At 41.4% G+C, this 12,294-nt stretch overlaps 1 protein-coding gene across 2 annotated transcripts in view; it reads left to right on the top strand.

The window, feature by feature from the left end:
* The window catches only part of EFNA5 (ephrin A5), a 278,688-nt gene that overhangs the window by 260,269 nt on the left and 6,125 nt on the right, over window positions 1–12,294 (top strand). Inside the window, exons 3-4 of one of the 2 annotated variants that reach the window (XM_004778263.3) lie at window positions 8,063–8,128; window positions 8,530–8,610. In XM_004778263.3, the coding sequence (XP_004778320.1) occupies window positions 8,063–8,128; window positions 8,530–8,610 (147 nt within the window). The remainder of the gene's footprint in view (window positions 1–8,062; window positions 8,129–8,529; window positions 8,611–12,294) is intronic. The other variant, XM_004778264.3, reaches the window with a different exon arrangement.

The raw sequence follows: 12,294 nt of genomic DNA, 5'->3' as shown, positions 1-12,294 counted from the left end.
GTTATAAAAGCTTCGAAGAAATAATTGCTTGTATCCAGGAGCCCCTGTGAATTGTATTAACTCGATGGTTTAATAGTAATTGACTGTCTTGGGGCGCCTGGGTGGCTCAGCAGGTTAAAGCCTCTGCTTTCGGCTCAGGTCATGATCCCAGGGTCCTGGGATGGAGCCCCACATTGGGCTCTCTACTCGGCGGGGAGCCTGCTTCCCCCTCTCTCTCTGCCTGTCTCTCTGCCTACTATTGATCTTGGTCTGACAAATAAATAAATAAAATCTTTAAAAAAAAAAATAATTGACTGTCTTGCTCTTTTAGTGCTATAGGATAACAGCACTGTTGCTGTTAATACTGTATGAATGAGTAACGGGATCTGTGGCCTTCACCGCTTACGAGTTAACAGACACCCCAATAACAGACCACAGAGGTGGCACAAGGAGTCTGTAGCGAAGGACTAGTATAAATAGCTCTTCTCTAGGATTCTAGGAATCCTACCTTTTGTCTGAGTTTTTGGGTTTTTTATTACCTTTATTATATGGCTTCTAGCTGAAGAAGAGTTTTTGTAAGTGAACCATTCTGCGTATCTGCATCATACTTATTATACTACATTACACTTATCCGTTACAACAGGCAAAATTATCACAAACAAGAGAGAAAGAACAATTTGACCTCAATGACCGGGCACAGTCATTTCAATAGTGTGGCCTCAGGCAAGCCGGGGTCTCAGAAAATAATTCTAACACAGTTTATAACAGGAAGCTTACTTTTCCTAACTGTTCACTGGTTTATTATTTTTTTTTAATGTAAGATATCCAATAAGGAACTTAACAAAGCCCTAAACCCAAGGAAATACAGTTAACATTTAAAATGCTATCTAAATATTATCTTGCTTTCTGTGCCTGTGTGGACTGGATTGTTCCAGTCACATAATGGCAGGAGATAAATTTAGGTTGACATATTTTTTTTGCAAAAAGACTTTTTTAAAATGTTCTTATACAGAGGATGTTTTTCAAAGCATTCTCTGAAACCCAGGTTATTTTTTGGTCATGCCTTAATAGATACCAAAGTATAAGGGACAAGCCATACCTTCTTGAATAAAGCAGTATGAGCAAGTTTATTGTCCCTGAGCTTTAAAAAGCAAGTAAGAATGTGCCCACACTTGAAATAAATGTGTACAAAAGCAGGATAATGTCCTATTTGTTTTCCTACATATCAGTGGAAAGAAACTTGTCCTCAGCCATTTATTTGAGGTTGCTCAGAAAAAATAATTGATCTACTGAGGCTTAGCTCCTGGAATTTAAATAATACTTAAGTTAGCATTGGCAGTGAGAATTTTGCCTGAGGGGTACAGAGCCTGAAGAGGGGGAACAATGGGTGTGACGGGTGGTACCTCCTATTTTTCTCTTTTGTCTGAGGCTGCACAGCTGGAACTAATTTTACTTCCCTCTCCCTGAACTTTACTCTAATTATTTGTCCCTGTTACAGTTCCCTGGTGTTGAAACCCAAGTTTTAGCTCATGGAGTACATGAGCTTATTATATGGTGGGAAACACCCCTCTTCCTTCCCTATTTTTTTTTTTTTAATAGCAAATCCCCGGAGCCCAATAAAAGAATCTAATATTTACATGATATCTTAAGTTTCTTCAAGGCTCCTACCTTTACTGGGTAGCCTCCTTTCCGAATGTTACATCTGGGACTTTGACCTTAACCTGCCAGTGATTTAAGTCTTGAGACACGGCTGGCTGGGAAAGATGAAATGTGTGGGCATATATAGCCACTCCTGTGGTTGATCTTAGGACAGAAGTTTAAGAAACCTGGGGTCAAGGGACACCTGGGTGGCTCAGTGCCTTAAGCCTCTGCCTTTGGCTCAGGTCATGATCTCAGGGTCCTGGGATTGTCCCACATCGGGTTCCCTGCTGAACAGGGAGCCTGCTTCCCCCTCTCCCTCTGCTGCTCCCCCTGCTTGAGCTCTCTCTCCTCTCACTCTCTGTCAAATCAATAAATTCTTAAATTTAAAAAAAAAAAAGAAGAAGAAGAAGAAGAAAGAAACCTGGGGCCAAGAGCAGGTTATTCAAACATGTGAGTTTTAAATCTCAAAAGGTAGGGTGGCGAAATATATTCCATCCTAACTCGTGTTTTTGTTCTTAATATGAAAATTAGGTGTTGTACTGCTGCTTAAGAAAGGGCAGATAGCCAGTTGCCAACTGTTGCTGGGGTATTCTTTCCTAACAAGAGGCCTAAAATTTAAGACATTTTCCTGTAGGTCTGGTAACCATTTTCTAAGCAGTCCATATGGCTTTGGTTAATCTCTATCCTATACCCACCACTTCTTCTGTCCCCACCCTCCACCCACATATACAAAATAGATTTTGGTTCATAGTGTTCTAGAAGACATTTTCAGTAGTACCATTTCTTTAAACGGGCTTTACTTCTTGAGCATTTATTGTGAAAGGATTATTAATACTTAAATCTGCTGTCGCCTGTCTAATTTGCATGTATCTGTGTTGTGGGTTAAACTACATGAAAACCTACAGAGAAGAGACTAGGCTCTGCTAACAACTAATAGCCTATCTTTTCCTTTGACTTGCACAAATTGAGAAATATTGCCTGTGGCAAACATAATGGCAAACTGCATTTTTAATGCTCCCACACACACTCATTTCTTTAAAAGGAAGAAGAAAGTGGATGACTATTCTTAAAAATAAAACTTCTCGGAGTACCCAGACTGGCAAGGGACACAGTAAAGGAGAAGGATTTTGGCTTTTGGAATGAAGATATAGGGATGAATAAGGTTAGGCGGAGATGTTGAAGTTGGTTGACTGGCGGGTACGGCATTGGGCTTAAAAATATGGAGGAAAAAATACAACGGTATCACCCCACCTGCTAAACTTCTGGTTCTTCATGAAGAAGGGCGTTTGTTACTTTTGAGTTGCTTAAAACCTCAAAATATTCATACTTAATGTAACAGCCTGGGTATAAGATAATTGATACAAGCTTTTTGATATGGAGAGAAGCTTTAACTTATCATTAAAATCCTTTTCTTTCACGTGTTTTAAAGCTCCCCTTAACATTCTCTGTCACCTGTTAGAGGAAGGGCATTCTGTCTTACGATTTAAGTTTACATTTTCTATCAAAGCTCATTTAAGTTCACTCAGCAATTTGGAGTTAAAGTGAAACATCGTGATAATTGCACAGAGCGGCCCAGGTTGGCCGCATTAGCCAAAACAAACTAAGTGGCATGGGAAGGAAAATGAAAAACCATTTTCAAGTGCTGGAGTGAAAACAAATAGATACATCTTGTAGTATTTCTTCAACAGCAGTTTATAATTACTTCTCTTCAAGCCCTGTTTTAAGTGGACTTAGAACAGTAGCTTGAAAAATAAACTGGCAAGCAATCCAGTTGTGTAGACATGGTGGCGGACCAAGGAAGGAGCTGCCCCGTGGGAACCAGGGCCTGGCAGTCCTTCCGAGAGCATGCCCCAGTGCCTTAGTTCTTAGGTCTGCCTCACGTTGGCCATGGGAAGCCTTTGGTGGCACAGAGGTGTTTTTGTACAGCATTGTGTTATTTAGCTGTTGGATTACAAATTACCCCCGAATGTGGGGCTAAGACATTTAACATTCACAGTTCCTGTGGGTCAGGGATCCAAGAGCAGTTTCGCTGGGTCTTCTGGGTCTGAGTCTCCCACAACAGTGACAATCTCTTAAAGGATAAACATTCAGTTTCTGGTTTACTCACCAGATTGTTAGCCAGTCCAGTCTCTTGCTTACGGTTGGCTGGAAGTCTCCCTCCAACCCTTGCCATGAGCCCCCAGCACTGAGAGTTTCACGCTACAGCATCTTGCTCCATGAGCAAAAGAGAAGGCAAGAGAGCAAGCGCTAGCTAGAAAGCAGTCCCAGGGCGCCTGGGTGGCTCAGTGGGTTAAAGCCTCTGCCTACGGCTCAGGTCATGGTCACAGGGTCCTGGGATCGAGCCCCACATCGGGCTCTCTGCTCAGCAGGGAGCCTGCCTCTCTGCCTACTTGTGACAAATAAATAAATAAAATCTTTTTAAAAAGAAAGAAAGAAGTCCCGGTCTTTTGCAGCCTAATCACAGAAATGACCTTCTGTCACATTGGCCGTATGCTACTCATTAGAAGCAAAAAACTAGGTCCAGCCCACACTCAAGTGAGGGTAATGGGAGGCAGGTCAGAAGCTACCTATCAAAAACATGGTGCCTTTATTTGCTTGCCACATCCTACGGATAACCCTGTAGTGAACTGTGATGTGAATATTGTGGATATTCACAACCCTAAATATAGCTGATGGAAATACTGATTTGGGGGGTATGGAATGTGGTCCCCTTTATGTATCAGACTGGCTGGTAAGTGCTGAGCTGAGCTTACCTGGGCCCCAGGAGACCAAGGAAAGAGGTTTTCAGGAATGGCTGGAGTTGGGGCGCCTGTCTGAGGTCATGGAACAGAGTGAGGATAAGCAGCCCCCATGGCCTTATTAGCATGATACTCTAAATACAGAGACCAGAGAGCCCTCAGCTTGTATTTCATTATGTGTTGTAAGGTTTTGATTGGTACTTTGTGGATCATTAGGGGGAAGGGACCCTGTGGTTTGATTTATGAAGTTGCTATTAAGACCATGGAATGGGAGGTTGTACTTGTGTTAATGGTCCCGTGCCCCTGCTCCCAGCTTCCGGACTCCTAATGTACATTTTCAGCAGTAAACTGAATAAAGGGAAATGGATTTGGATTATGAGACAAATGGCTAAGACAGGAGTTGCATTTCACATTTTAATTTGACAATTTCTCTTAGAAAATCCATGCATATTTATGGGAAGAGTTCAAGTCTAGGTTTTCTTCACCTGTTGCAGGTTCACGCGTCATTTTGGTTGCTCACGCTCCAGTGTGGGAACCAAGAGAGGAAATGTTCTAATTCTTTTGTCCCAGTTGCTTCTGCAGGCTCTGTAAAGCCTCGATAAAATTCCCTCTGATAGACATGTCTGGGACATCCTCCCCCTCCCGGACCCAGCTAAGTCCATGTCCAAAGCCCTGTTGGGAGTTCACATAGACCTCAGTTATCACCGCGATCCCTCGTGTGCGTCTGACTGTGCGTATGACACACTTTTGCATTCTTGGTGCCTATCCGGGAAGCTGGCACATAGTAGGAATTTTAAAGCTTTTGAATGGATGGATGAAGTGGTTAGTAATTAATTTTCTAAGGAAAATAGCATAAGAAATTATAAAACTTGTTTTAACTAAGATATGTTGGTCTTATAAACTGGTGTGGCTCTAGAACTATAGGGATCAATATTACCTACACTCCTGAGACAAGCCAGGCACATTTTTAGTTTCTACTCCCTCGTGTCCATCAGTGGCTCATTCTTTCTTTCTTTTTTTCTTTTTTTCTTTTTTTTTTTTTGCTCATAATTGATCCTGAGAGGATTTTCTTTGTAACTTCACTTGTGTGACTGCTATATTTTTCAATTCCTTTGTCATTTGGTGTTCTTAATGCTCAGTCCACTGCTTTTTTGTTTACTTGTGACTGGTAAAGCCCTTTTAAGATTACTTTATATCTACAAATATTACTAACTAGTAATCCTCAGCATTCTGTTCATAGTATAAAGGCATCCCACATTTGTCATGCAGGAGGTCTGGGGTTAAGAAACCTGGAACATACATGGAACAAAGCCAGACTCTAACTTTCTAAAATCTTGCATGAAAAGTTTTTATGCTTTTTGGTTTGACTTCTGTTTCTCAGGGTAGTAAATGAGGAACCCAAGTCATACTGACCTGGCCTAGGCTGCCCACTTAAGAATTGATTTCGCCCAGAGGTTGTGGAGTTAACTGATTTAATGTCATCTGCACTGTGTACTCACAGTGAATGTTTTCATTTTTTGTTCATCAGTTTTTTTAAGATTTAGAGTATAATAGTCACACAGTATAAAGTGTCACGTTATTGTTACAGCTTTTCTGGTGATAGGCGAGGAGAAGTCATGGAGAAGTTAGACAGGGAAGATAGTTTATTTAAGTAAAATAAAATATATGCATGTATTTTATTAGCTTAATTTACAGAAGTATGTAAGCAGCCTGTAGCTGAGGCTAACTGTCCATCTCTTAGAGCTGGTGAGAGAACTCTATGCAGTTTTTCCTAAAGAGAGCTTACCATTTGTCGCTGTTTTATTCCAGTGTGCCCTACAATGATTTTTGTGACCTGGATTTACAGGATTTCTGCTGCATATAAATCTGAAAGACCTGGGCAAACTCCCAAGAAGTTCCCCCACTAAAACAATTAAATTCTTGATGCTGCCGTGAGCCTCCTGTAATCTTGCAGTATCTCTGGTACAATCCGTTCTTGCATGTGGCGAATCAAGTTCATGCACGAGGCTCAAGCTCCTAGGGAGCTCATCTCAGCTCAGAAATCCACAGAATGGCAATGTAAATATCCATGTGTCACTTCTTCACACCACCTCTTGTGAATAATGAGACATAAACTATCTCAAGAGCCATGGTTTTCCTAATGAATTGGAGTCACCTATGTGTACTGTGTTTGTGACATGCACATTTGCAGTCGGGGTCCACAGGAAGGACACCATTTCCTGGATCAAACCACAGAGTGCAAATATTGTGCCCTAAATAACACACTAGTTACTGTAAATGTCAGTAGAGGGAGTTTTCCCGACTTTGATTTAATGAAAGCCTACAGCAAAGCCAGCTGTTAGCACTTCTTAACTGCTTTTCAGAGGGGAGAGGAGGAGGGGAGGGACAAAAACCTCTTTTCTGTATACTTTAGTCTTAGAATTAAGGGGTTGCAACAGGTGTTGCAGTGAGACTTGGGATCCTTTACAGCTTGATATCTTTTAGGTTGTGAATGTGTAAGTTTCCCAGCACTGGGATCGTGGAGTTTCCGGAGGAGATTCATGTAAAATTAGTTTGAAGTTTGCATCTCCAATCCCCTCACCTAAGAAATAAGCATTTTTATTGTCTGGGCTCCCATGAGGACTAATAAAAGATAAAAATAAAGGAGAGAGAAAGTGCACCAAACAGGGGTCCTGTCTTGGTCACTGAGGGACTCATCAAACTCCCTGTAAGCCATGTGAGTTTTTATTGTTGTCATCTGCATTTTCTGAAGAAACCACTTGAAGCAAACATGAGGACGAAAGTATGCAGCACTCCTTTATCATTTTTGCCATTTCTAGAAAGTGTGAGTAAACGGATGAGATCATTAAGGGTCATACCGCCCTTCGAAATCCCTTTGACGTTAGGCTGTGTGTACTGAGGGGAGATAATCTTTCCAGCACAGAGACAGTTTACAGTCTTATTATCTTGAAGAGAAGAAAAGTTTCTTCCTCAAATGAATTATAACTTGAAACATGTTGTCATGTTTTGGTAAGCCTACTTTATTACTTCCATCCTTCTCTGTGGCAAATTTTTAAAAATAAATGTACCATTGCACCATAGTGCTTTCTCAATAGCATATTGTACTTATAATAGCATGATGGAAGTTGCTGGGCTCGGTTTAGTCATATAGAACGCAGAGCCAAGTTCTGAGTAAAACCTCTAATTGAATTACCTGCAAAGCACTGACAGACTTTCAGAACAGACAAAGCTTTGCTTTCCCCAGCAAAAATAGGTCATGTTTAAGTTGGCCTTGTAACTATTTGTTACTGGTTTTTGCCAGCACTTTCACCTTGGGCCCCTTTTCCTGTAGGAGACGGGGGGTAGCGAGCTCTCTGACAGCCGGAGGGCTCAAGCATTATCTTCTTATTTTCGAGAAAATTGATAACAGATCAAGTTGAATGGAAGAGCCTTTGAAATAAAAATCCCAAGTATTTTTCTGTAGATTATACCAACATTCTTGCGTGAGGTTTTACTGCATTGAAAAGAAAAGCCGGGGATAGGAAAGGAGCCCGTTCTAGCAGTGTCTGTCAATCTGAAGGGTGCTTTTGTTTTAACCTCTGGGAAAAATTAAGAGTATGCTGCTGTTGTTTAGCAAAGAATGTCTTGTAGAACATTTGCATTTGAAAATGAAGAATAATCTGCTGTTGCTCTCTCCTTTCTCTCTCTTTTTGTCTCCTCCACAGCCTCTGCAATCCCAGATAATGGCAGAAGGTCCTGTCTAAAGCTCAAAGTCTTTGTGAGACCAACAAGTAAGTTGACTAGAATGAGCTTCAGAGGGTGGCTTCACTGCGCATGCTTGATCGTGTGGTCTGGTTCACCGCGGTACAACTTTTTTTACTGTTAAATCCTGTGTGGTACCTGTTTTGTATATCAGCATCCGTGTTTTCGTTTTCATCATATTTTTTCTCATCATTCTTCATGATGCTTTTATTTTGAAGTACACAGCAGTTGCTAACTTGTTGTTTCTTAGACTGTTGTACGTGCACAGCAAATGGGAACAATATTGGCATTTAGATACATGCCATTGATTGTAAAACAATCTCCACATAAATTAAAGGAGACAATAGAGAGAAAGAAAAAAAAGAAAGAAGTGGGAGTTTAAGGGTGTCTTCACTAACATATTTGGCTGTTATCTCTATTTTTGTTATAGATAGCTGTATGAAAACTATAGGTGTTCATGATCGTGTTTTCGATGTTAACGACAAAGTAGAAAATTCATTAGAACCAGCAGGTTAGTATGCTTAGAGACTCTCTTTTAACAAATGCATCTCTCTCTGGTGCTTCCGTACTTTTTTTCCTTTCTTCTTCTCCGCATGTTTGCATGTTAGAGTTGCTCTGCTTTTGCTCATTGCTAGCGACGCTAATCTTACTTATATTCTCCCTCATTCCTCCAGTATCTTTGTCTAATGCATGTTAGATAAAATATGATCTTTCTTTTTTGGACATGGGTTTGATAGAATGCAGTATCCTAATATAGAAGCCCCATCAGAATGCTAAATCTCACTACTTTTTACCATATCCTCTGAGCATGCTGGTGGATCACTGTGAATATTAAGGGATCTGTTTTCATAGAAGACAGGAAAAAATATCCTACTGTATATGCTTAAAAACTTTTTATATTATGTCCAAATCTGTGGATAAAAGTAAGACTGTTGCCCCAAACGGCAGCTAATTCAACACCTTTAATTTTCTCTGGCAGTTTACATGCATCACTGAACTGATCTAAAGACCTTTATTACAGTTCAGATATTACTTGTGCTATTGATATCAATAGCAGTTGGTCTGGAGAAGTACAGTCGTGTCGCCTGACACCACAGGTTCACACACTTGTTACTCCCACAAATGGATCAGTAGTCTGTCCAGCCGAATGTGATCCTTGACTGCTGAGGCAAAAAAAAAAAAAGTATTGAGGAGAATTTTTTTTTTCCTACTGCTACGTCCCACACACCCAGAATTTCCTGTCATTGAAGAAACATAAAACCCACACAAGCACTTGTCGAAACATTTACACTGTAGTGTACTGTGGGTGAAGTGGTCCGCTATGCTATCCATTTGGATATAAATTCAACAAGACGGATTTTGAGGAATAGGAGTTCTCTATCCACTGTGCACTGAGGACTGTGGACCTTGATGCCTCTGTCTACCTACCTTCCTCTGGTTTCCTCTCTTGCCCTACCTGCTTGAGATCTTACTGGTTCCCTTATCCAATTCCCGCTACCATCTCAAAGCTTAATGCATTGAATTAAAATGATTTCTTCTTCACAGAAAGATGTGACCCCCTCCCCCCACCTTATGCGAACAGAGACTTTTAAAAAATCTATTTGTAGCAGCACTTCTCTTTTTTGTGGCCCTAGAAATTAAAGGGTTGTGAAGTCCACTTTATCTTTTGAGTATTGTTACTAGGACACAGTCAGTGAGCCTTAGGGAAACTTACCCTGAGTAAATGCGGTGCCTCAGGACATACAATAGCTTTCGCACTGTAACTGACAGGAAGAGTTGGGTTTTTTCCCCCAAGCATTCTTGTTTTTCTAAGGCAGGCATCTTACCCCAGCACAAATGGTAAGTGTGTACGATAAAGCTCTGAGAGGCCCTCTTGGCTCCCTAGGGATCAGTTAGCTGCTTTAGAAAGTTGCAAGGAATGAGTGCTGACCTGGAGATACTTGAATGGAGTCCTGGAAATCTGGAAGCATTCCTGGGGCTCTTCAAGGTACCAGACTCCTCCCAAACTTGAGGACTTGACCCATGCTAGGATCTTTGAGTTAGATGGGCTCTCTTCTAAGGACGACAGAGTCTGCACTCTCCCCTTGCTAACTGAGACTTGCCCAGGCCTCTTCAGTAGTAGAGACTGATCCAGGTTTAATATTCAAAATTTTCAACCCCCATTCCAACGTGAATAGAAAAGGAGGATTCTCTTACCAATAGTAGACACGCAGATCTTCATAAAGCAAACCTCACTCTATTGGAAAGGTTAATAAGTCATGTGTAGAATGCCAGACAGAGTTAGGCATTTTATAAATGTATGTTATCCTGAATTACCATTTTTTAATGCAAGTTGTGGTAGAATGTGGGCATATCTTTCCAATAATCTTTTCTCCAGGCACATTCCATTGCCTATCAAGCAAACAAGAGGCTGTTTAGAAACAACAAAATGCATGTTTTTCTTGGTCATCAAGAGATACCACTTAGGACTATTCTGACATTAGGAAAATTTACCTTTGAATTCAATTAATGATAAAATGCAAGATACTAAGATACATTCATAAATGCGAGCATAGGTCACGGTCTTTGGGGGAGATGGGCTCTTTTTCCCTGAGCATTTGAAGTCCTTGATGGCTCCCAAATTGATGCACACAGAACTGACAGAAGTTTGCGGCAGTCCGACAGAATGTGGTGTGTGCGTGCTGGGGCGTGGAAATGCCGGTGCACATCTGGAGGCGTACAGCCTCCTCCCGTCAGTCAAGAGTGTATTTAAGGGCTTTCTTGGGAGCATCTTCACTTAAAAAGTAAGACAGGGTTGAGCTAGGAATGCAATAATAAATTTGAGTACTTTGTCTTATTCCTCACAAAATCCAGTCCGACATGCGGCTTTACACCACTGTGGTGGACGGTGGAGTACAGAGCTAGACTTTATGAATCCGGAAAGCCTGACAGGATTCCACTGCATGTTCTCGGCAATGTGTACTAACTCACCTGTCTTTGGAATGTATTTGTCTTTTTTGTTTGCTTGCACACTCTGCCTGCCAGTTTCCTATCATCAGGGATACAGGATGATCTTAGGGCGGACATATGCCACATAACATGTTCCAAAATATCGCTAGTGTTCTCTCAGTTAACCATAGACACCCTCAGCCTGTGGAATCCTGGAGGCAGGAGGCAAGACTCGATTTGGTTTCTGAGGAGGAACATCTTCTTCCTTCAAGCCACATTTACCATCAGGAGTCTAAGGAAGTCTCTGGTGGTTAGATGTCCTTTCCACTGGAACAGAATTTGCTTATGAATTCTTCCTTAGAATTCTGAAATTGCTCAGATTTACCCAGTGACAGCCAGTTTCTCATTTTGCTTCTCAGAGGCTGTAGAATCTTCCAACATTGAGGCCCTATTAGAATCACAGGATGCTTGGTAGAATCCTGAGCCAGGACCACCATTTACAGAGAGCAGAGAAGAACTGTGTGGTCCTAGTAGGACAGATCTCCCCCGTTGAGGGTAAAATGATATTTGCGGGTTGGTTGCTTAGAAAAGGGTTACTTCCCCAAATCATCCATGATTACAAGACTGAAAAGGACATGTAACCTCATGCTTCACTTGTATGAAAAACAAGAGCTTTCCTCCTTTCAGTGTCCCCCAAGGTCACTGACCCTGTCTTGTGCTGCCAGGAGCAATGGTTGGCCCTTGCTGAGCATCCTGGAAGGACAGAGAGGGCAGCTCTCCCTCCAGTTCACCTGAGTACCTATTGATGACTAGAGTACCTTTTATCAGTACACGTCTAGACTTTACAAGGAAGAGGGTTGGGTAATTTGGCAGTAAAAATAAGACGGAGAAGAACCCAAGAGCTGGTGTAATTTCAGGTGTATAAATATAAATGGTATTTCAAAATGAAATCTGTAAGCCTCAGGGTTTATGGTTTTTACAAATTAAACCCGAAGTGCTCTAATATCCTGATTGACAACGTATCGATGCTCTTAAGGTGATTAGGATTTTAATTTCAGGGCTATTCAGGGCATTTATGTCTAATTCCTGTTAACTACAGATGTAATACATTTGCCAGGCTGAAGAAGAACAGAGGAAAGCGTCCACAAGTAGTTGGCACCATGGTGGGGGGGGGGGCTTTATAGTTTCTCCTCTACATCAGTTTAACTTTGCATTCTTGCTTCCTAACCTTCTCTAGTTTTTTAAGACAACTGCCACCCTACGCAGG

The sequence above is a fragment of the Mustela putorius genome, unplaced genomic scaffold (genome assembly GCF_011764305.1).
Source record: "Mustela putorius furo isolate JIRA1106 unplaced genomic scaffold, ASM1176430v1.1 tig00001063_pilon_pilon_pilon, whole genome shotgun sequence".
Taxonomy (NCBI): Eukaryota; Metazoa; Chordata; class Mammalia; order Carnivora; family Mustelidae; genus Mustela; species Mustela putorius.
Note: the sequence above shows the minus strand (reverse complement) of the source record. Positions and strands in the feature narration are given on the sequence as shown.